Genomic DNA, 24580 nt, shown 5'->3' on the forward strand with positions numbered 1-24580 from the left:
AATCTGTTAACGCATACGTTAATCACGATAAGTACGAACCCTCTTGGGTACGAGTTACGCTAAGTCTAACAGAATCAGGCTTCAATAATGCAACAAGTCTTTTGATTGGCTCTAGTAGAGTCCCAGCTATATATATATATATATACGAACCAATTAGAATCAAACTTTTCAATAGTGTCGAAATAGCGGCGCCATATTGGAAAATTTGATAAAGCTGGTAGCGTGATCGATAACCGTTTCTTCAACAATTACTTTATATAAACCTACAAAAACGATAGCAATCAAATGGTAAGGTATTTTATATTTCAATTATGTTATTTTGTATGTTGATTTCCCTTTATTCATTACAATACAGACGATCAAATTTCATTCAGATTGGTCGTGTGGAAATTCGTACCGAGTTTCAACAGTCTGCTGTCAAAATGCCTCTATTTATTGCATTTATGTTGCAATATACGTAAAATCAAATGCAAATAAACACAACCGAAGTACTTTAATGTGTTTTTAAGTATATAATATATTAAATGTCAAATGACCAATAGTTGTAATGTTTAATGCATATGAAATACTTCATTTACTTTGTTAACATCGAACTCGTACCATTGTGTTTTTGATCTCATTTATTTGTTTTTTAATTTAATTTGTTGTAGAAAATATTTAAAACCAACAACTTTAATCGTTATTTTAAATAATGTCTTGTTACAGTTGAATTTAATTGTGTTTTTTTAATACATTCAGAATCTTTAATGATTACAGTGTTTTTATGTTGTAGTATTTGTAACTGATAATTTGTGGTTAAGGATTGAGACAAATTATGGTTAACATTGAAGGATTTTATTTTTAACAAATCGTTCTATTTTATATTTTATAATAAAATGCATAATACATTGTTATTGAAAATCCTAAGTAAATGATACATTCTTACTCTGCACAGAGTCTAGTCAATATAAATTGCCGCCATAGAGTCTTTTGATGATTTTTGCTTTGGCAGACTCTTGGTGTCAATAGTTCACTCTATCTTTTTAATAGCGAAAGTTTTCCTTCTTTGTCTATATTGATGCGCAAGGAATTTGGTGCGCAACATTCAAGCCCTGATATCAGACAGTTAATATCAACGGATTGCAATAATATTTACATACCTGTGTAGATAATTCATTTGTCAATAATGTTCCGTAATAATTATGTAATGAATCTTTCAATTTTGCACGCCTGACCAATTTAAATCAACACACTACTCACATTTTCCAATCCAATCGCTGTGCCCGCTGTATACCGCAGGTAGATTTTAATCTATAACGCAGCCTATTACACTGTAATGCCTTCTTCTGATTGGTTGATATTTAAATATTTCATAACATGACAAGAGGTCACTGTGACATTCAGTTTATACATTTCCAAAAAAAAGAGTTTTATTTGTATCTAAAACGTATGCTCCATCGTAGAATGACACGCTCTTGTCATTAATCCAAACTAATTATATGATGTCCGTCGTAAATTCCCAGGGGTTTTTCTGCACTGTCTGCGCCTCTGGACAACGGAGGCATTCTCAAAGCAAACGGACCCGTTCCCAATCGAATTTTGATTACATATTCCCAATTTCAAAAAAAAAAATTCAAAATCGTAAAAAGTAAACATAATTTATATCGAAAGAGTGACTTCCCTTCATCCGCGACGTAATTAAGCCTTTAGCGACTCATATTTTCGCAGGTGTATTTGCCGGATGCATCTGCCAACATTGACAGCGAAAAGGTTTGAACTGTTCCGCATTATAACAAGTATATAGAGCCGCACAATACACATTCTAGTCCAAATCTGTAGACGCTTATTTTCAAACATGGCTTCCCATAACGATAAGTACTACAGCAAAAAAAAAAAAAAGAGAGATGCAAAAGGATGTTCGACGATAACGTCGATGTTTGCGAAAATCGCTGAATCTTCTACTCCCTCTAGTAACCCCGAACAAGCAGTGCAAGCAAGTGAAATACCCATGGCTGTTCCATTGTCCGACTCGGTCGATAATTCTTCTTCGGAGCCTAGAAAGAAAGTTGTTTTTCAGTCTCCAAGTTCAAGTTCATCAAATGCAAAAGACAGAAAGCAAAGAAAAATCATGCTGTGACTTGTGTGACTTACTTACCTGTTACCAGTGTTTGTTTTTGAAGACAAAATAACAAATAAAAATATGTTTTTTTTGTAAAACCACTAACTTATTTAAGCATGATAAAATTCCCAAATTGACGGTTTCATCGACTCGAAAATTCCCAAAATGGACAATTTTGTCGATAAAAATTCCCAATTTGGTCAGACTCCTTTTCCCAAAATAGGCAGAAAAACCCCTGATTCCATAGTCATTTGTCCTCGCTGAGCATCGTTATTTCTTTTCATTGTCCGCCATCTTGGATCACGTTAACAACATGTGTGCAACGAATGTAAACTTGCATATGTCAGACTACTTTCGCGAACCAATAGTTAAGTATAATGTCGTTCGCAATTTTCACGGTACACCGCCGATCGCAATACTGGTTATAGACGCTTGCTGGGGCATATGAAATTCCACCCATCAGCGCGACCTGCTAGATCACTCTGGGGCGATAATAATGGACAGGGATATAAATACGCGCACAATTAAATATTGCAGTTGGCTCTTTAATTTAATGATCGGCGAAAAAAAAACGAAAATAACAAACATACGTTTTCAGAAATCGCAATACAATTTTATGGGTCGTGGGGTAAAAAGTGGGTCGGTCGGTAAAGGGCAAACAAACTTAATTTTAATTTAGGCCTTAATTTCCAATATTTTATTTCTTCCTTGAACACTCTATTTGGACACCTACTTTAAGCAGCTGCAAGACTACGCGAACTGCGTCTGTACATTTGAATTTTGTTAGCACTTTGATATTATTTTATTTTACTCTGCAGACTTAGAAAAGAGGGAAATTGTTCCCCGACTTGAAAAGAGACGGCCGCCATAATTGAATTTTAAAACTCAAATGACAACTTGTACGCATTGTCTGGGAGTTGCATACTGTATGCTGGTATGTGCTCATATTGCACTCAATTTGTAATTAAAGGTAATTACCATTTCCAAAAATGCGCTAACGCACGTCAGAAAGCACATTAAAGACACTGTTGGTCCTATTGAAGACAATTAAAATGTTCACACTTAGCTTAATTTGTTTGCAGAAAGTAACTTCCATAAAGGCAATTACTAACTGTACACGTGGAAAACAGACGTTGTTTCAGTTCGGTAGATGTTTCAAAGTTTGACACGCACATGCAAACTACCGAAGTTGTAAAGCCTTACTGTTTGTAAAGTTTGCCTTTGTTCATTTTAATATCTTGAAGTTCAATCGAATCAGCAATTAATACAAATAATTAAAGTTATTATATAAAAGTTCTTTAAATCAGCAATTCCTCCAAATACTTCAATTGAATTTGAAATGATGCATTAAGAGGCAGAGCATTTTATTTAACAAGTATAATACATTCAGTATTGAAATACAGAAATGTAATAGTTATTGTCTTATCATAAGATTATTTATTTTTTTAACAATTATTAAATTAAAATGCTCCCATCCGCGAGACGACAACGCTTTCACTATGTACAGAAGCAGTTATAGATTATACCATAACCGGTGTTACTTGTTTATTATTGCTGACCTGAACACAGTGTTTTTTTTTCCGCCTGTTTGGGAACAGGTCCTGTCCCCTAGAAATTGGGAATTTTTGAGTCCCGAAATCCTTCATATTGGGAATTTTCGCGTCGTGAAATCCATCAAATTGGGAAATATCAAACATCATACAAATACATCAACTGGAATCTATTTTATGTAGTAAACAATGCTTTTATACACTATCAATGGTATTCTGGGATAGGGTATATCATAAGTCTGTATAACAAATACCAGTTTATTTAAAAAAAAAAATAAGAACTGGTTTTCCAGATAGAATTAATGGGTTTTGCCGCAATATAACTGAAAATTGTTTAAAATGGCATAAAGCCCAATTGAACAATTACTTTGTGTGGCAATTTGAGATAACTTGTCTAAATTAAAAGGACCAGCAGATGACCATTGTTATAATGGAAAACAGAAATTTAGGTGGCTAAATTTATGCTTGGCTGATTTCGTTTTGTTCACTTTCTTCAAGTAGTATTTTGAATTTTGACTCATTTTCTGGCTATTTATATAAAAACCACGATGAGTGTGCAAAATTGTCGGAAGTAGTTGACTTTAATTTCCCTGCGAGTATTTGAAGAGTAAAACAAGATTTCGGATTTCCATATTTGGGTTTGTTTACTACTTAAAGACGTCGCTATGTATAAAACCAAAACCCGGGAAAAAATATTTTGTCAAAGACGGCATTTCGAAATATCTATCATTCTTTTCGGATAAGGGTTTTATTTTGTTTATTGAATCTGTATTTAACGAGAACGTTCAATAAACAACTGTCACGAACATGTGAAACATTGTTATCGAAGCGTACAAAACAAGGTCAATTTTACTACTATTGCCTTATTTGGTTGACTGTTTCCCTGCCAGCATTCAATAATGCCGCATTATGTATGCCGGCCAGGGAACAGTCAACTTGGTAACTAGATGGCTCCACCTATCGGAAGTTGTGTCGGCCTCATTCTAAAAGAACAACAACTACAACAACAACCGTTTCCTTTTCATACTTGTTTACTAACTTCTGAAGTTGTTTTGTGACAAAAAAGATAGTCTATTTGGGATTTTTGAATCGATACGAGGCCGGTTTTATATAAACTATTTGGGATAAGACTGTTTTCTAAATTGGGAAGGGTCCGTCAGCGAGTTGGGACCAGGTCCGGTCCCGATTGGGAACAGGGCCGTTTACCGGACCCGTTCAACGAAGGAAAAAAACGCTGGAACAATGTAAACAAACGAGTCCTGCCGAGCGGATAAATTGCATTTGATTTAAAATTAATGTAAATACTTTGTTGTTATTGATATAACATACGTGTGCAACAGTTTAACTATGAAAAAGGGCATATAATATGTGAAAACGGGAGGTCCGTACCTGTAGCAAAACCCTAGTGGTTTTGGCTAGAAGTACGGATCCATACCCCTAGAACGAGATTCTAGAGGTACAGATGCGTACCTGTAGTCACTTCCTAAACAGTTCTACATGTAGATATAAACCTATATTTTTTTTCTCAATAGATTCAAAACAATTATGAATAACAACAGAACTGGAAATACCCGCGGGCGCGGGAGACCAAAGAAACGACAGTTTCAACAGAAAAAGGTAAGAATACTTACCTGAATACTTACTTGACAACAGCGCTTTTTTCTGATTTGTATAGCGGCCCTGGCCCCCTCACTCTGGAATAAATAATTTTCCTTATTGAAATAAGCAAGTACATGTTGTTTTCTGAATTTTATAAGTAGTGTAACTGACATTTTGTTAAATTTTCAGGAGAAGCTAAAATTTGTTTTATAAACATAATAAATACTTTTGAGTATTCCAATTTTATTATCAGTGTTATAGTAAAATTTGTAAAAAAATAACACAACTACAAATTGAGATATCATTAAAAACAATACAAAGTTAAGAAAGAAGCAGTTACCATACTTTTATCAATAAAATATTTTGAATGCAAAAAGTAGAATAAGTGCTCTTAATGTATTTCGGAAAATATGCTCTCCTGAAAAATATACAAAATGTTAGTTTAACAAGTTATTACATTCAGTACACGATATGATTGTCTTCACGATATGATTGTCTTCACTTAATATGTAGACTTTATTCTGAATACTTGAAATATGTGTTGATTGATATTTTTTTTATGATAATAGAAAATTAAACTATTTACATTTATTATGCACCCCGTCGAAGAAGAGGGGGTATATTGTTTTGCACATGTCGGTGGGTCCATCCGTAGGTTCGTCCACCAGATGGTTTCTGGACTATAACTCTACAATGCTTAGGCCTTGGATCATGAAACTTCATAGGTACATTGATCATTACTGGCAGATGACCCCTATTGATTTTCAGGTCACTTGGTCAAAGGTCAAGGCCACAGTGAGTGAGTGACTCTAAGTAGTAAAATGATTTCTGGTTGATAACTCAAGAATGCTTACGCCTAGGATCATCAAACTTCATAGGTACATTAATCATGACTGGCAGATGACCCACATCGATTTCCAGGTCACTAGGTCAAGGTCACAGTGACTGGACACAGTAAAATGGTATCCAGATGATAACTCAAGAATTCTTATGCCCAGGATCATGAAACTTGGGAACAGGAACATTGATCATGACTAGCAGATAACCCCTAATCATTTTCAGGTCACTAGGTCAAAAGTCAAGGTCACAGTCAGGGCTCGAATTTAACTTTTTTTTCTACTTGCAAAAAATTGCGAGCAGCTTTAATACCAACTCGCAAAATCAAAAACATTCTCGCAAATTTTGATGGAAACATAAAAAACCTTGGTTTTTAGTTTAGTTCTATTTAAACAAAATAAAAGTACTTAACATGTATACACATTTTATTTCTGCAACCATACAAAGATATCAGTTCCTTGTACCACAAGGGCCCACATTAGGTTGATTGACCATTTTCATCTATAACAAGTTTTAGTCTTATTTTAAGTTATTTTTTCCACTAATTCACTGTTTTCATAGAAGGATTTAAAATCTATTTTTTCTAACTAAACGGTTAACTTTGCTTTATCTTTTGTATTATGTATATTTTGTGTTATTTCCGTCTGTGGGAATAAAGTGACAAGTTATTTTTCGCTTCAATGAACATGTGTGAATAGACGACTGTTTCACTTCCTTTGTACCAATACCATCCGCGTGTCTGTATATACCAGTCTACATACAAGGTGCGCGCTTACGCATAAGGGTTCTTGGGCGTTCTATAAATTGACCTAAGATTTAGTGATCATGTGTCGAGCAGCATTATACCTACTCATTTCTTTTCACTATTTACTTGCAAAAAAATACAAGTGGCTTAAAACTTGACTCGCATTCGGTATTTTTTACTCGCATTTTGCGAGTGTGCGAGTGTTAATTTCGAGCCCTGACAGTGACTCTAAATAGTAAATGGTTTTGGGATGATAACTCAACAATGCTTACGCCTAGGATCATGAAACTTCATAGGTACATTGATGATGACTGGCAAATGACCCCTATGAAATTTTCAGGTCACTAGTAATATACCTGCTTTATGTTCCCAAAAAATACAAGTTGTATCAATCAGTAAAAGTTATCTGCACAGAAATAATTTCCGTATTACAGTACTCACAAGTTTACCAATTTCATATAACCATTCTAGCCAGACTACTTTTAATGAAGTCACCTCGAAAAAAAAAATTATAAGAGCATTCATTCTTCGTTAATTATGAATGCTTAAACTCATTTTTTATTCCCCCGAAGGAGTGCATAATTATAGTGCACTGTCTGTCCGTCTGCCCTTCCGTCACACTTTTGCGTTTAGATTTAAAAAAAAATATCATTTGTATGTAACTTCAGATTTAACCTTCACAGTTGGTATGCATGTGTATATGGACAAGGCCTTTCCATACACACACAAATTTTGACCTTGACCTTGAACTTAGGGTCCGTGTTTAGCTTTTTAGCTCATCTATTTTTTGAAAAAAAATTATGAGCTATTGTCATCACCTTGGCGTCGGCGTCGGCGTCCGGTTAAGTTTTGCGTTTAGGTCCACTTTTTTCAGAAAGTATCAATGCTATTGCATTCAAACATGGTACACTTACTTACTATCATGAGGGGACTGGGCAGGCAAAGTTAGATAACTCTGGCGTGCATTTTGACAGAATTATGTGCCCTTTTTATACTTAGAAAATTGAAAATTTTGGTTAAGTTTTGTGTTAAGGTCCATTTTATTCCTTAAGTATCAAAGCTATTGCTTTCATACTTGCAACACTTACTAACTACCGTAAGGGGACTGTGCAGGCAAAGTTATGTTACTCTGACTGGCATTTGGACGGAATTATGGGCCCTTTATAATTAGAAAATTGAAAGTTTGGTTAAGTTTTGTGTTTTGGTCCACTTTACCCCTAAAGTATCATAGATATTGCTTTCATACTTGGAACACTCGCAAACTATCATAAGGGTACAGTAAAAGGACAAGTTGCATAACTCTGGATATCATTTTTACGGAATTATGGCCCTTTTTTGACTTAGTAACTTTGAATATATGGTTAAATTTTGTGTTTCGATCCACTTTATTTCTTAAGTATCAAGGCTATTGCTTTCAAACTTCAAATACTTTCATGCTATCATGAGGTTACTGTACCTGGCAAGTTGAATTTTACCTTGACCTTTGAATGACCTTGACTCTCAAGGTCAAATTATTAAATTTCTCTAAAATTGCCATAACTTCTTTATTTATGATTAGATTTGATTGATACTTTGACAAAACTACTCTTACCTGACATACCACAATAGACTCCACCCAAACCATCGCCCGTGCCCCCCCCCCAACCCCCCCCCCCCCCCTATTTTTTTTTTTTTTTTTTTTTTTTTTTTAAGATCATCTCACAAATGACCACCACACCCTCACACTATCCCCCCCCCCCACCCCACCCCCTCCCCAATTTTTTTTTTAAACGGTTAAAAAACAAAACTATTTATTTTGATAATTTTATGTTTGAAATACCGTCCAACCATCGCACCCAAGAATCCCCCCCACCCCCCCCTCCCCCCACCCGAATCCCCCCCCCCCCCCCCCCCTATTTTTTTTTTTTTTTTTTTTTTTAAGATCATCTCACAAATTACCACCACACACCTTCACACTATACCCCCCCACCTCACCCCCCCCCCCCCAATTTTTTTTTATGAAACGGTTAAAAAACACAAATATTTATTTTTATTATTTTATGTTTGATATACCGTCCAACCATCGCACCCAAGAATCCCCCCCCCCACCCCCCACCCCTCGATTTTTTTTTCCTTTTTTTCGCATTTTAGAAGAAAATGTAATAAATGTCCACACCCCCACACAATGCACCGCTCTTCACTCCACCCCTCCCTCCTTTGTGATTGAAAATGAGAGTCCCTTCACCTTTAAAAAGAAAATAGATGAGCGGTCTGCACCCGCAAGGCGGTGCTCTTGTTAAATCTTGGTTTAGGTTTCGAAAGTGTTGAATGTTATAAGTAATGTAACCAACATTTTTATACATTTCACTTTTAAGCTCACCTGATTGCTCAGGTGAGCTTTTGTGATTGCTCTTGATTCGTCGTCTGTCCGTCCGTCGTCTGTCCACATTTGATTGTAAACAGTCTAGAGGCCACATTTTTTGTCCGATCTTTATGAAACTTGGTCAGAACATTTGTCCCAATGATGTCCTGATTGAGATTAAAACTGGGTCATGCTGGGTCAAAAAGTAGGTAAAAAAAAAAGAAAAACCTTGTAAACACAAAGTCACAATTTTTGCCCAATCATCATGAAAGTTGGTGAAAACATTGGTTTTATTGATATCTCGAACGAGTTCGAAAATGGTCCAGATCAGTGAAAAAAACATGGCCCCCAGTGCAGTCTTTCCGAAATATTGTCGGTCCTCGGATTTTTCTGATAATAATTTGGAAAATCTGGAAATGATTCTTATATTGCCAGACCTCGTGTCCGGAAGTAAAATTATGGCGAAATTTGGAATTCCACAAGCTATTTCCAGAAAAGTTTCAAGGCAAAAGAGGCAATACACCGAGTTATTTATGAATACTCCAATCATGTAAAACATTTTTTTATTTGTTGCATTTCTTGAATGACGTAGGTTGGCTACTGACAACAACAAACCAAATAATTAAGAATTAATTTGTTGTCAAATACCCACGACCACGTCTGATAGTTTAGATGCGTAGGGATTAAATCACGAGAGCGAAGCATTTGAAACCACGCATCTAATTTTCAGGTTGTGAGATATTCAACAACAAAGTATAAAGTATACGAATTATTTCGATTCTAACACGGTTTTACGTAAGATTTATTCAATGTATATTATTTTTCTTGTGTACTATTTCAGTCACTGAAATTCAGATTCAAATCTTCAAGCAAGTCGGGCTAGTACTATGGGAATTTGAACAAGCCCGAGTCAGATTTTACTAGCCCAAACATTTTTGTTAAAAATGCAGATAAACATAACATAAAACATCCAAAGAAGCATTCATTTATTCAATCTTTAGAATACAATACAAATCTCTTATTAATTTCATCTTCATCCAAGTTAGCTTCCTCGTCATCTGAGCCAGCCTCTTTCGGATCCTGAAATAAGAAGAAATTAATATCACACACAGATTTCAATCAAATCACAATTATAAATTTATACATAAAGTTTAGGTAAAAAATTAGCAGAAATGTATCCCATATATCCATGTGAAAGAGAGAGCAAACCTGAACCACCAGAAAATATATAAGCAATTATGTGCCAGGTTATTCTACAAAAAGCCAGTTGAAAAATGCGTCAATCACAGTTACCTCAGATTCGCATTCCTCAACGACGTACTTGAATGACAACTGTTCGGCCATTACTCTCTGTCCCGAACGCAACGCAAAACATTTATTTTACATTATAATAGTTATCCGGGAACTACAAAACATGCGCTTTATGCGCAGTAATCCAATTATCAGCTGATTGCCCAGCACATGTGTGCAGTGTGTTAAAACATAAGCGGCTGTTGATTTAAGCTGCTCAAAACTTTGTTTACAAATATTGAAAATGAAAGTCACATATTTTGCCTAATCATCGTGAAATTTAGTCAATTCATTGGTTTTATTGATTTGTCGGACAAGTTGGAAAATATCTCAGATTGGTGAAGCACACTTTTTAGCTCACCTGATTGCTCAGGTGAGTTTTCAGGATTGGTCTTTGTCCGCCGTCCGTCCGTCAGTCAACATTTGGTTTGTAAACACTCGAGCATTCACACTTCTTGAGCATTCTTTGTGAAAGTTGCTGAAAGATCTCAGTCAAGTTTTATAATGAGCAAAATCACATAATTAATGTTATAAATATTGCCCTTAGATTGTCCAAATTTTCATTATATTATAGAAAATCCTTGTAAACACTCTAGAGGTCACAATTTTGTTTCAGATTTTATAAATCTTGGTCAAAATATTTATTTTTGTAAGCAAAGTTTGATGTTTGGTAAGGGTTCTTAACTCAAAATATAGGTCACCAGGTCAAATGTTACAAAAACAATAACACTATACGCCAGAGTTTTGGTTCATTAATGAAGAAACTTCACCAGGATGTTTGTCTGGACAATATCTAGGTCAAGTTTGACGTTAGGTAAAGATTGAATGAACCGACTATTTAAGGTGAGCGAACTAGGGCCATATTGGCCCTCTTGTTAACTAGGGCCATATTGGCCCTCTTGTTTTTATTTTTGTGTTTATAAGATGACATTCAACAACTGTTTAAATATTAAGTCAACCTTTTTGGTACAAATAATGTTTTTTACCAAATTTTCGAGATTGACATTATGAACACGTGTCATTTTCTGAATGTAAAAAGTAGCGTTACTGACATTTCGTTATATTTTCAAGAGAAGCAAAAAACTGTTCAATTAAAATAATAAACTTTTTCGTATTCAAATTTTGTGATTAGTATTATTATAACACTTGAAAAACGAAAAAAACTCCAAATTGATATGTCTTTATTTTTAATTAAAAAATTAAACAAGGAGCAGTAATTATATCATAATTTCAACACTGAAATACTTTGAATTCAACAAATAACGTAAGTGCTCTTACTGTATGTCAGAAAATATCGGAAAATATATATTCTTGAACAATTCACAAAATGTCAGTTACCCTAGTTATGACATTCAGTAGATGATGTGTCTTTCGATGGAGACGGCTCTTATTTTTAAATTAAATGATTCAATTTTGTATATAATAAAAGGAATATTACGCAAGTCAATTGTTACAAGTGCTTGTATCAGTCTCGTGGCTTGCGCTTTGATTGTAACCAACTTGTATTGCCAGCAGGAAAGAAAAAAATGCGAGTTAAAATTTTTTTGCGAGTTGATAAAAAAGTTAATTATTGGAGTCCTGAGTCTGACATGCTACGCACTTGTACCCAGAGCTCCAGATAACATTTTGGTCAAATTCTTATTTTGCCCCCTTTTTTAAAAATTAATTATTATTTTATCCCCTATTTCTAAAATTTAATCTTACATAGCTCCTTATTTGTTAAATTAATTATTTCAAGCCAGAGCTATTGCTGTTTCCATGGCTCAGCTATTCTCCTGGACAATGAACCTGAAGGTTTTTAACCGATTCAGAGTCACAGTCATTAACGCATGAGCTTATAGGTTCATGAATTATTGACAAAACCATACTTTGGTTATTTGGTTCTTGAGAATTTGGTTGAAAGAATTCATGTGGTGTGAATATTTTACACATAAAGGCTTTTTTTGCTTCCGAAGCTTTAATACACACCTTAAGTCGCCTCTTTTGATTTGTTTATGTAATGACCATTGGGAATCGGAAAAAAGGCCAACATTTTGAAGGAAAGAAAACACTGAAATGGGTGTTTCAATTATGTCGACAAAAATGTCCATGAATGTGCTTCGTCTACCATGAAAGTCGCAGTCGATAATACAGTTGAGATGAGAGTAGACAATGATGCACATGAAAGCTTTCCGAGTCTTGAGTTTACACTTTGAATGAAGATTACTGTGTTGTAGGGCTGCAACAATATACCGGTATATCGGTATATATCGCAATACGCAATCCGCATATTGTATTGCGATATGATTTTCATCATACCGGTACGAAAATTTTACAAAAATTCATTCACATTTCGTCCAGAAAAGCCATCCGAAATAATGATAAAAAGGTAAACAAAACAAAGCAGGGTAAATTATTTTTTACGTAAAAAAAGCATTCTAAAAAGTGTATTATACGGAGTAGCGTTGTTACATGGGAGCATTCATTCGATGCTTTTGAACAGATTATCGTTGAATTAATTGCGCACAGCTGTAAATGTTTCGTTCGATTCTGATTTGAGCATTATTTGTAATCCGAATTTCGGAAATACGCTTCCAAATTTGAATGCTAACGCGACAATAAAAAATTATAGCGTCAAATAAAAAGTGCTTTATCCTTTGTCTCAATAAAAAGCGCGCGAAAATTATACAGACATGTAGAACGTCGCATGGAAAGTATGGGTGTATTTTGTGTTGTATAAAAACGGGAACATCACGTCAGCTGAATTACGCGTGTTCAGTGGGAAAAACGCCCCGGTTGGACGTTACTTCATCACATCTTTAAATAGTAACAATTGCAAAAATGTATTTCATACTTAAGAAAATTTGCAAATGTTTGTGTTTCTTATTATTCTTGAGCACATTTATAGTAAATATTTACCAGAATTTGCTTTAAAATTGGAATTTATGGGATTATTGGGTAATTGGCAAGTTATAATTTTGGTACAAGTTAGCAATATATTGCAATATATTGCAATACGGGTTTTTGAACTGACAATATATTGCAATACAGTTTTTGGCGTATTGTTGCAGCACTACTGTGTTGATGTGCATGGTTGCTTTGTGGATTATCAAAATGAAAGAGACTTAGTATTAAATGCCAGGGCTCGACATTAACGGTAGTCCGACTGTCCGGGACAACCAAATTTTTAGTCCGGACAAGTAAATATAGAATTTGCTAGTCCGACGGGACAAGCGGTCGTTATAATTTAATTACTTAAAAAAATGCCTTTAAATCCATTATTTCTGTGGAGTTACCACAAAACTTTTTCGATTATATTATGTTAACATTTAAACGACAAAGCGCAAGGTATTCTGATAGTTCCATGCAATACTACACCGTACTGTTTACACGGGAAGCAACCCTTAACATTTTTCTTTGCCAAGATAACAAGAATATTCTCCCTTGTAAAGAATATGCATTTTACAACACCGGTACACACCGATCTTACAGACAATTTACGAAGTGACGTCATTTCTATGTATAGAATGATTTTACATAACACAAGTTTTTGTCAGGTATTATGGCTTTGTATGTTTAAAAAACAATAATCTTGAGTTTTCCGTTATTCTAGTCAGTTCTTTTTGTATTGAAATTGCCTACAATTATGTTAACATGTATTTTGAATGATTACAGTCTTTATGATTTGAGCATTTTGTATTATTTCATTATTTTGCAAAGTACTGAGCAGATTAATATATAATGGTCAGGACAAGTTGCTTTTTGGTCAGGACAAGTGAAATTTTGGTCTACTTGACTGACCGGACAAGTGGCTTCAAAAGTTAATGTCGAGCCCTGAATGCTGCTAAAATCTTATCTCACGGAGTGCAATTGGAATTATTCATGTTTATTTTATGCTTTCCGATGGTTTATAGAGAAATATCAGTGAATTAAAACTGATAATTTCACTGTTTCAAACAATGAAAATTATCACTAAAAATTAATATTGCAGGAAGGAAGACCAGATGATGTTGTTAAAATGGATAAGTATATGGTTGCTCAGTCTACCACACAGGAAAGTATAGAAATATCCAATGCTAATACAAATGTAAATAAAACAACACAAATTTTAACTTTACAAAATTTGCTTACTCTTGGCCCAATTAATGTTTTGTCCGTCACAACTGAGTTTGGTCTACAGGATTCTGTTCTTGGACCCTGGGAGTATAAAAATGATCGTAACTGCATCGTAAAGTATACCATTCAAGGCTCAGACATCAGTCATTCAATTCGCCTTGATAACATGTTAACAAGAGGAATACCAACTACTGAAAGATCATCCCTCGCTTTCCGTTGGTATTCATGGATTCGTTTGAAGGCCATTGCAAATCAAAAAAAATTCCCAATAAACTCAGTGCTGACGAATGAGGGTCAATTTCTTTCACTTCTACACGAAGTAAATCTTTATTACACTAAATATTCAAAAGCTTGTAGAGATGAAGGCTTAGAGCCAAATCGTGGACCACAATCCCATGAAGATGCTTGCAATTTAGAGCGCCTTCATTATTATGGAAAGGGCACAATAAAGTACTACAGAAAAACAACTTTCTTGCAGCTAGTTGCAAAAAGATATGGAGAAAATGTAAAGGCTGAATATTTGGTAGACCCAACTACACGACTCATAAGTTGCACAGACTATGAGGAAATATTAAAGGACGTTCATTCAGAAATTATCCACAATTATTCAAGACACGAGAAGTTGTTAGAGAACTTTGCTGGGCCTCAATGTAATGAGGATCGTCTTAATAATGAAAGGGTCAACTTTGATGTCAAATTTACATCTGCCTCTTCTAAGGCAAAACAGGAACTTAAGATAGACTCGGACTTGCCTTTACAAAAAGTATTAGACCAAACAGAAGCAGACACGAGCGAATTTTACCTTAGAAAATGCAATCTTTGCAGCAAAGTCCGATGGTTAGGAAAGAGAGCAGCTGAAAAGTTTGTCTTGGGCTCATATGTATATGGTAACCTTCATAAACAAGTACAATTCTCCTGCAATCTGCTTCATGGCATTTCATGTGATGAGGAAAATGACATTATTCCTCTTCCATGTTCTGAACAAAGTCCACAACTATGGGTAGCATACAACAGTCTGCACGAGTCAAAACTTCCACCAGTTGCTTTTGTGTTGAAAACAATAAGCGAAGTTAGTGCAGGTGTTGAACATGTTCAGATAATGGCAAAATATGCATGCACGAGTCAAGAATTTGACATAATCAAAGGCAAGGCAGTATACACTCAGTCTCTGCCTTCGGCATGTGTGAAGTTTGTTCAATCTTTGACTACTGGTCGATTTAAGTCTTGTAAAGAAATACCTACTTTGAAAAAAGGAAAGCTTAATATAATGAAACCACGCGAAGCTCTTGTTTGTCAATCATGGTTAGATCATAGCGAGCTGTCATCTGAAGACCCATCTGCTCAGCACACTGTCTTAAATCTAAGTGGAATTCGTGATCTCCATGCAACATATGGTGCCATGAAGATGATCCATTGCTCTCAATGTGGAATGTGTTCACCTGGCTTTGAAGCAGATGCAGCTAATTGTATAAACGTCCCTGAAGCTGGCCAACAGATTCCACTGTCAAACTCTTTTCTTCTGCAAGCTTTAAAGCAGTCTAAGGTCTTAGCAGGGTCTAGTGTCACTCTCGACTCAGCATTTTCAAGTGCTAGAGTTTATAATGATGAAACAGTAACAGGGGTATGTACAAATTGTTCAAAATTTTGCAAAATAGATGATGGAATTGTATCATTGCTGCACAAAAAGTCTGCTGCTGAAGAGAGTTCTCAGGGAACCACTGTTGATAGTCAGCAATCTCTTGATGACAATATTTCAAATATAAACCCTTATGGTCCTGAAAATCTGATGGCACTTGATGTTTTTCAAGATGAGGCCTCATATCAGCATGCAATTTTCATGGACACTTTATCTCAGGCTGAAAAACTTGTTCTATCACCAATCCATGCTGTAATTGTTATATTGCGTTCTCGCACAAATAATATTCCATTCTCCAGATATGGATCAATATCTTTTGCGATTAAAGAACCTGTCAAAACTAAAGCTCTTCCTTGGCACACTTTTCAAAAGTTGCCATTTGTTATCATGGTCTCTAAGCAAGAAGATGGGAGCATTAATGAAGCTAAAATTAATATGGCAAAGATTGTTCATGCAAAAGAGCTTATGGAGCGTGAAGTGACTTGTCCTGTATATGGTACCAAAAGACCATTTTACAGGTACTGTGATAAGGTTCATACACCTTTTACAGTAGCTGCCATGGAGAATCTAGCAAGTCAGCTATCAGATACAAGCACAGCTGTTTACCCAAATGGTTTGAGAAAAATCAATGTTGAGCTGATCCATGAGCGTGCTTCTAAAAGATTAACTATTCAGCTGTTCTCTGAATGGATAAACTCTGGTTTTATTATCGGAAGTGGCATAAAAGATGCGATTCTAATTGAAAATCAAAAAGCCACATCCATCTGCCTTAACATGGAACAAATTGCAAATCTAATATGGAACGATCTAGCAAAGTTCATACTAGAGAGTCAAACTAATGACAAACTTAACCATGATGAAAATCCAAATGAAACCATAAAAATAACACTCACTGATGTTGTCTTGTACGGTGTTAAGAGGAAATGGCTCAATCCTAGCACAAATGTTTCAAATGCATCACAAAAAAACATTGAACAGGTATTATTACCTGAAGATGAATTGAAAAACCTAACCTACCTATGTTGTGAAGAAGTAGAACTTCTCCTAAGGGAGAGCAGCAATGATGAAGGAGATTCAGGTAGTGTTGCACATGGTGGAGTTTCTATCTTGTCTGAAAACCCAGAGCAAATTCTCAAGAATGGAATGCAAAACACTGTGTTACAAAGGATCTCCGCACCAGATGTGGACCGCCAGAACCCTGTTGCTGAGGATACACAAGGATACCTACAAATGGCTTTCCCGGATGTCTTCCTCACTGGTGATGCATGTCCACACCAAGAACGTCCCCGTAGCATTAAAAATAAATCAGGCAGCTACAAATTTGCTTACCTGTATTGGGTATGCGCACAAAAACGAGCGATGGTCAATACTGAGCTTCAATTTCTAGTTCATAGCATGATTAAACGAGAACATAGCAAGGGAAAGGCCAAGCTCGCTCTGAAAAGTGATGCCTTTGAAACAACTGGAATACCTGTAAAAGAGGATTTAATGCAAAATGCAGAGCTTCGTGACTGGACCGTATCAAACCTAATGATGTTCAAGTCATCAATACCGGATACAGCTCCATTCTGGAAAAGGTCAAGGGATGATGCAATAGCTGTTCAACGGGATTGGGAAGAAAGTGTTCCTTGGCGAAAAGACAAAATGCCAATGTCAATTATGCTGTTCCAGACTCGTGCTCCACCGTATAACCATCACCCGGCAATTCACAACGTCTGTCCAGGTACAGAGACCCTCTCCATCCAGAGTGACCAAGAATTTTTGGAAGGTCGGCGAAGAAACGTACTCCAGTATCCAAGCATCGTATCGTTTATGTGCGCATTGATGGCAGAACTGGACACAACGTTTTTATCTAGAATTAGATATGATGGTGATGCCTATTTTACACGGTTTGAATGGGGTGCAAATGCCAATCCACATGCTCATAGGCTGTATTTTAGTCGTGAATTCAGTCAGCACATGGACAGCTTGAAACAAAATATACAAAACTGCCTTCAGAGTGCCAAAGACGAATGCTTTAATACTGGCCAGGATCTCGACAATCCTCTTGTTCAAGACACTATCCGTACTAGGGTACTAGACTGTTGGGATCATGCTAGGAAGGATTACATTGAATATATGCGACCATTCTACACCAACTGGAATGCAGGTTTACTTGCAGATGGTAAAAATAAGACATTTGATTTCATCTATGAAAGGACCTCCGCCATCTGCAGACTTAACATGGCAAGTGTGATAGACAATGCCCTCACAACCGGTGATTTTTCAACATTGGACACAATATATGTGACTGTTGTCAATGGAACATGTCGCCACTTAGGTCATACAGGAATAAACGATCAGCCTTCAAAGACAGATAAATGTGCAGTGGTTAAGAAAAAGCAATCAACATGCAAGGAAACAGGGAATAAACAGTCCACAGAGGTTATTACCTGTAAAAGGCGAAAACCGCAACCAATGAATAAAGTACCCACCATTGAGCCTGACAAACACAATAAGAAAATTTTTCAACTTCAGTTTGAATGTAACGACAAATGGTTTAATGGTCATGATCCTTTTGAGATTCTGCATGTTCTTAGCAATGCTGATGACAAAGCTGTTGTGCCAGAGTTTCTCAGAAAACCTCCAGTAATAGAGGTCAGTTGTTGCCAAAATAAAGACAATAGGGTGCAGGACTTAAATCTTGAGTTCTTTTCAGATACTGGTGACTCTGCTACAGAGTATGTAACTAAATATGCCTTTAAAGATGCAATTCCCACTAAAACATCTAACGAAGTGCTCATAACTGCAATGGAGAAGTTGCAAGATGGTGAATCAATAAATCAAGGTGCTGTTCAAAAAATGTACAATAGCCATGCCATTGCTGGAACAACATCTATCTTTCAGGCAACTCACCTCAATCAAAATATCCCACATGTTCTTTCAAATGTTAACATCAAAAGTTGCAGTGTATCTGGTTTGTCTCTGCTGAGAACTGACTATGATAAAAAAGATGGCGAAGATTACATTCTCCCACCTCTCATTAAACAATTTGATGGGCGACATGGCACAACAGCTGTTTTCATCGAATGTGGCAAAGAGTCGCCAAAACTGAAGGCAGAGATACAATGCAACATGTGTCTACATCAGTTTTGTGACTTGTTTGATGTTAAAGAAATTAAACCCAATGATGGGGGGGAAAGATTCTTACAATTTAAAAGAAGAAGTACTGCAAGAAATGGCAGATTAAATGCATTAAAGCTGATACCTTGCCATGGTATAAGAATGGCAAATCCCCGTGGAAAACAATATTGGCACTATTGTAGAACACTCTGCCTTTGGAAGATTCCTTGCCACAAAACTACTGACTTCTCACCAATTGCTGAAGATGCAGAATCTTTAAAGAAAGCTTGGATTGATCTATTCAATCAAACATTTCTTGATGGTAATGGACTTCCACCATGGGCATACAAATTTTGGAAACATCACCATCTTCCTCGAAACAACAACTCTGATTCAGATTCATCCTCAGACGAAGATGTCGAAGAAAACCAGCAAGCTTGTGCAGTAGATGCAACTGATGACACTAATCTTAGCAAAATTAAAAGCAGTGAATACGATTCCGCTTCAAAACCGATAGCATGCCCCGGAAATGAACAGTTTTATCAAAACCCCGTTGATCGCTTGCGGTCTGCCCCGCAGCAGGGCATAGATTCCAAGCCATGTTTCAGTGATTCTGACGTTTTAGCCAATCCTGAAGGTGTTGATTTTATGAAGAGCTGGCTAGGAGAAAATGTTATACCTTCTACGGCTGAAATACACGCTCATATTTCAAATCTCACAAACACACAAGGAGTTTTGTCAAGTAATTCATTTGAAGCATCTTCATTAAATGATAAACAAAAGATGGCTCATGACATTGTTGTTGATTATGTTAAAATTAGATTAAATTGGGAAAAAAATAAACAAGCACCTCCCCCAAACCCCTTGCGTCTCATTCTAATGGGCAATCCAGGTACTGGAAAAAGCTGGACACTAAAATGCATTATAAGCAGTGTAATAAGCCTCTTACAATCTAACCCTGATTCAGATGCACAGGTAAGCACTTGGACAGACAGAATCAAACTTGCAGCTCCCACAGGAGCTGCATCAAGTCAGATGTACTTCAAGTCAGAGACTTTGCATAGACTTTTTTGTATACCTGTCCATCTAAATGAAAAAGATTTGCGTCTGGAAGAAACATCTGCCACATATTCCAGACTTATGCTCAATTTTGACCCCAAAAAATTCTTTCTCCTCATTGTTGATGAGTTTTCCATGTTGTCACGAGAGATGTTTGCCTTTGTAACTGAACGACTGATTCAGTGCAACATTGATCTCGACAATATTGGCATTGTTCTTATTGGGGACCCAGCACAGATTCTTCCGATTGCAGCTGAACCTCTCTGGAGCGCTCGTTCGTACACGCATGAAAACAAAAAATGCAGTTCCCTTTCTATTAATGGTTTGATAAGGTTTAGACAGGTCTTCAAATTTCCACCGTTACAAACAATACCAAACTATGACAAATGGCAATCCTTAACATCGCCTAAAGATCGTCTTTTATCAGATGATATTACTGCTTGTCGGAAAGATCTGATGCTGGGCCAATTTGATGCTGTGTTTTTGACTGAAGTCAAAAGAACAGATGTTGATCCCATTAGTCAATGTTTCACTGGAAAAGTGCTTGTCAATATGAGGTATGGTAAAAAATGCAGGGAAAAAGAAATGCTATTCCTTAGGAAAAACTGTGCAACAGAACGTGATATGAAGATGGACGGGAAGTGGAACAGTGCACATATCATCCATGGGTATCATTTTCATTCAAAAAACCATGAAAATAGGTCAACTGTTGAGTCTGAAAACGCAAAAGCTCTTCTCAGACATCACAAAATAACAGGAAATCCGATAATGCGAATCGACTCAATACATCGTCCAGCAGCAAAAGAAAACAAGCTGAGAGCAATGTCTGCAAAAGAATTTGAAGGTGCCCCACCCAGCTGGCACGCATGCAGGGGAATGAGAGTCATGCTCTTACGTAACATTGCTCCAAGTATAGGTCTCTACAATGGATCATTACATACTTTGGTGGGACCAATATATAACAGGGACAGCATTGTTGCTTCTTTAACTAGTGCAGATTTGAAAACAGGAGAATTACAGGACTGCATTACTACAAAACCAATCGATACATGTGGAAAAGTACAGCAGATTCCCCCAAAGAGTGTATTGCTTTCTGTTGATGATGTTCCTTATTGTAAGGATACTGTTGATGAGTTTCCTTCAGGCGTACACATGACCTGTAAGTTTCAGGGTCCTAGTAACCCACCAGAAATGCCTGATTTTATGGTAATAGAAGCTTCCAATTACTCGGGCCCAAATATTTTAAGATTACCAGGATGCGAAAATTATGTCCCAATTCCTCCTGTTGAAAGTTACAAACAAAAAGCTGGGAAGACAAAGTCAAACATACCCATGATTAGAATCGCCTTGCCACTCGAAGGAGGAGATGCAGCAACAAGTTTTAAAGGACAAGGAGCTAATTTCCCATTGGCTGAAGTTGATCTGGATGGCTGGTTTCATGTGCCTGGCATATTCCTGGTTGCCATTTCTAGGGTTAGAAGTCCCGCCCATCTTCATATACGTACTTTTCCAAATTACATGGACCTTAAAGTACAAAGGCTTAAGGAAAATGTTCTTGATGCACAAGCATTTGAAGAAGCCGTAAAAGTTAAGTCTGAACGCATGTACCGACATAAAAACTGTGGCGACCCATTTTGGACTACTCATTATAATGATTTGGCAGACAGTATCATAGATCAAGCTTTTGCAAAAAGGTTAAGTATCAAAAAGAACAAAGAGGAATTGATTCGCATCGTGCAACTTATGTTTATAGACACCGATACAAATGTTATTATGAGAGTGCTTGAAAAGTTGATCGAAACCCAAGAATATCTGGTAGCTGAAGCAGCACCACACATAAGTCAAGAGGATTATGAAACCTTGACTAATTACCAAAAGAACAAATCTGTTAAACCAAAGGTTTTAAAAAGACAATTTGACGATAAGTTATCTCTCGGAGGCCCATCATGTGACATTAAGAAAAGGAAATTACCAACCCCAAAACAAAAATTGTCACCTCTTGATCCCATACCTAATGAAAATTTGCTGTCCCTAAAAACTCGACCTGATATTTCCAGACAAACATTTAAAGGTTTGCAAAACAGTGGAAATAATGTGTGCTTTTTGAATGCCCCAATTATAGCTCTTTGCCATACCAGAAGTTTTGATGCCTTCTTAAGGGAGTGTCAATACTTGCACCAGCAATGCTCTGGTTACCACCTTCAAAATGAGATTTGTCCTCTTTGTGCACTGAATGAGGTTGTAAATCGTGCCTATCGGCATCACAATTTACCCCTAAGGGATCTCCCTAAAATGCCAATTATAAAACTAACAGAGTCCCTGCTCCCTGGTTGGCGCCTAGGAATAGAACACGATGCGGATGAGTTCCTTGTTAAACTTTTTGACCGTCTTGATCAAACATACGATTGCCAAATTCACAAGGGAACTGTCAAAACTACAAAAACATGTCAAAGTTGCAGTTCCTCAAAAATCAAAGAACAATTCCGATCCCAAAGAATCTTAATCAATCTTGTAGATCTAGAAGAAACACAAATACGTATACAAGAGGGCATTAACAAATGGCTAATGGAACAGAAATTGCTTAATTGTGAACATTGTGGTGAAAAGTTACATGATGTCAAACGTGAATTGGTCAGACCGCCCAGTCTCCTGATAATAAATATTCATCGTAGTGCACAAAAGAGAATCTCTCTTGATAATAACATTTTTATTAACAACGAGACCTATGAGTTCAAAGCGTCTGTCAATCATCACCACCAACACTACACTACTGTTGGGTGTGTTAATAATAATCACTATATTTTTTACAGTGATGAGCATGTTCAATTGTGCCACGGAAATTTAGAGGAAACAGAACAACAAAATTTTTCCATAAATACAGTGAGAACACCACTTGAAGAATGTGCCATTGTTTTAATCTATGAACGACAATTGCATTTATAACTTAAAATTACATCTGGGAAATAAAAGCCATGTCTTAATGGAACAAATTATATTCAGAAAACATGAGTACATGCATGTATGTAGGCACCTAACATACAACTGCTAGGCACATATAATCAATTTTGTTTACATAAATCTGATATTACAGACAAAATCATGTTCACCATCATATCAGAGATTTACGTATTAAATGCAAAGAGAGCCTGCAACGCAATGGATGAATCATCTTCGTCAAATCTATTTAACAAATAAACAAAAAACAAAATATCTACAAACATGTCAAACAAATATAATCCCAATAAATAGGTTGTCGGAATAAACATAGGAAATTTGTATCAAAACATAAATAGACTACTTATAACCTGTATCTTGTCAGCCCACTCTGACCCATCAACAATAGCCAAGAGAGGTGTCGCCGAGCAGGGCATAGATGACAGGTCCCTCGACATGCGTCATCGGCTTCTTGTCTATTCGCCCTGCTCTGGCTGCATCTGTTGAAAGGCACATAAAATAGACAATTTTTACATAAATCTGAAATTACCATCGTCAAATCTATTTAACAAATAAACAAAAAACAAAATATCTACAAACATGTCAAGCATAAAAAATATAATCCCAATAAAAAGGTTGTCGGAATAAACATAGGAAATTTGTATCAAAACATAAATAGACTACTTATAACCTGTATCTTGTCGGCCCACTCTGACCCATCAACAATAGCCACGAGAGGTGTCGCCGAGCAGGGCATAGATGACAGGTCCCTCGACATGCGTCATCGGCTTCTTGTCTATTCGCCCTGCTCTGGCTGCATCTGTTGAAAGGCACATAAAATCGACAATTTTTACATAAATCTGAAATTACCATCGTCAAATCTATTTAACAAATAAACAAAAAACAAAATATCTACAAACATGTCAAGCATAAAAAATATAATCCCAATAAAAAGGTTGTCGGAATAAACATAGGAAATTTGTATCAAAACATAAATAGACTACTTATAACCTGTATCTTGTCGGCCCACTCTGACCCATCAACAATAGCCACGAGAGGTGTCGCCGAGCAGGGCATAGATGACAGGTCCCTCGACATGCGTCATCGGCTTCTTGTCTATTCGCCCTGCTCTGGCTGCATCTGTTGAAAGGCACATAAAATCGACAATTTTTACATAAATCTGAAATTACCATCGTCAAATCTATTTAACAAATAAACAAAAAACAAAATATCTACAAACATGTCAAGCATAAAAAATATAATCCCAATAAAAAGGTTGTCGGAATAAACATAG

The 24580-nt window shown here is 36.3% G+C and overlaps 1 protein-coding gene across 1 annotated transcript; it reads left to right on the plus strand.

Moving 5' to 3' along the window:
* The first annotated feature begins 3084 nt into the window (after window positions 1-3084).
* Window positions 3085-23793, plus strand: LOC127835716 (uncharacterized). Its single transcript, XM_052362152.1, has 3 exons — window positions 3085-5265; window positions 14431-22192; window positions 23672-23793. Exons 1-3 carry the CDS (start codon window positions 5194-5196, stop codon window positions 23791-23793), a joined length of 7956 nt encoding a protein of 2651 aa, XP_052218112.1. The 5' UTR covers window positions 3085-5193.
* The last annotated feature ends 787 nt before the right edge of the window (window positions 23794-24580 follow it).

This window comes from Dreissena polymorpha, chromosome 6 (assembly GCF_020536995.1).
Source record: "Dreissena polymorpha isolate Duluth1 chromosome 6, UMN_Dpol_1.0, whole genome shotgun sequence".
Taxonomy (NCBI): domain Eukaryota; kingdom Metazoa; phylum Mollusca; class Bivalvia; order Myida; family Dreissenidae; genus Dreissena; species Dreissena polymorpha.

Excerpts from the sequence above, each read along its gene's own strand:
- LOC127835716 (XM_052362152.1), top strand. The coding sequence starts at position 5,194 with ATGAATAACAACAGAACTGGAAATACCCGCGGGCGCGGGAGACCAAAG. Across the intron at positions 5,266-14,430 it reads GACAGTTTCAACAGAAAAAG|GAAGGAAGACCAGATGATGT; the intron begins GTAAGAATACTT and ends TTAATATTGCAG. Across the intron at positions 22,193-23,671 it reads TGAAGCAGCACCACACATAA|CCCACTCTGACCCATCAACA; the intron begins GTCAAGAGGATT and ends GTATCTTGTCAG.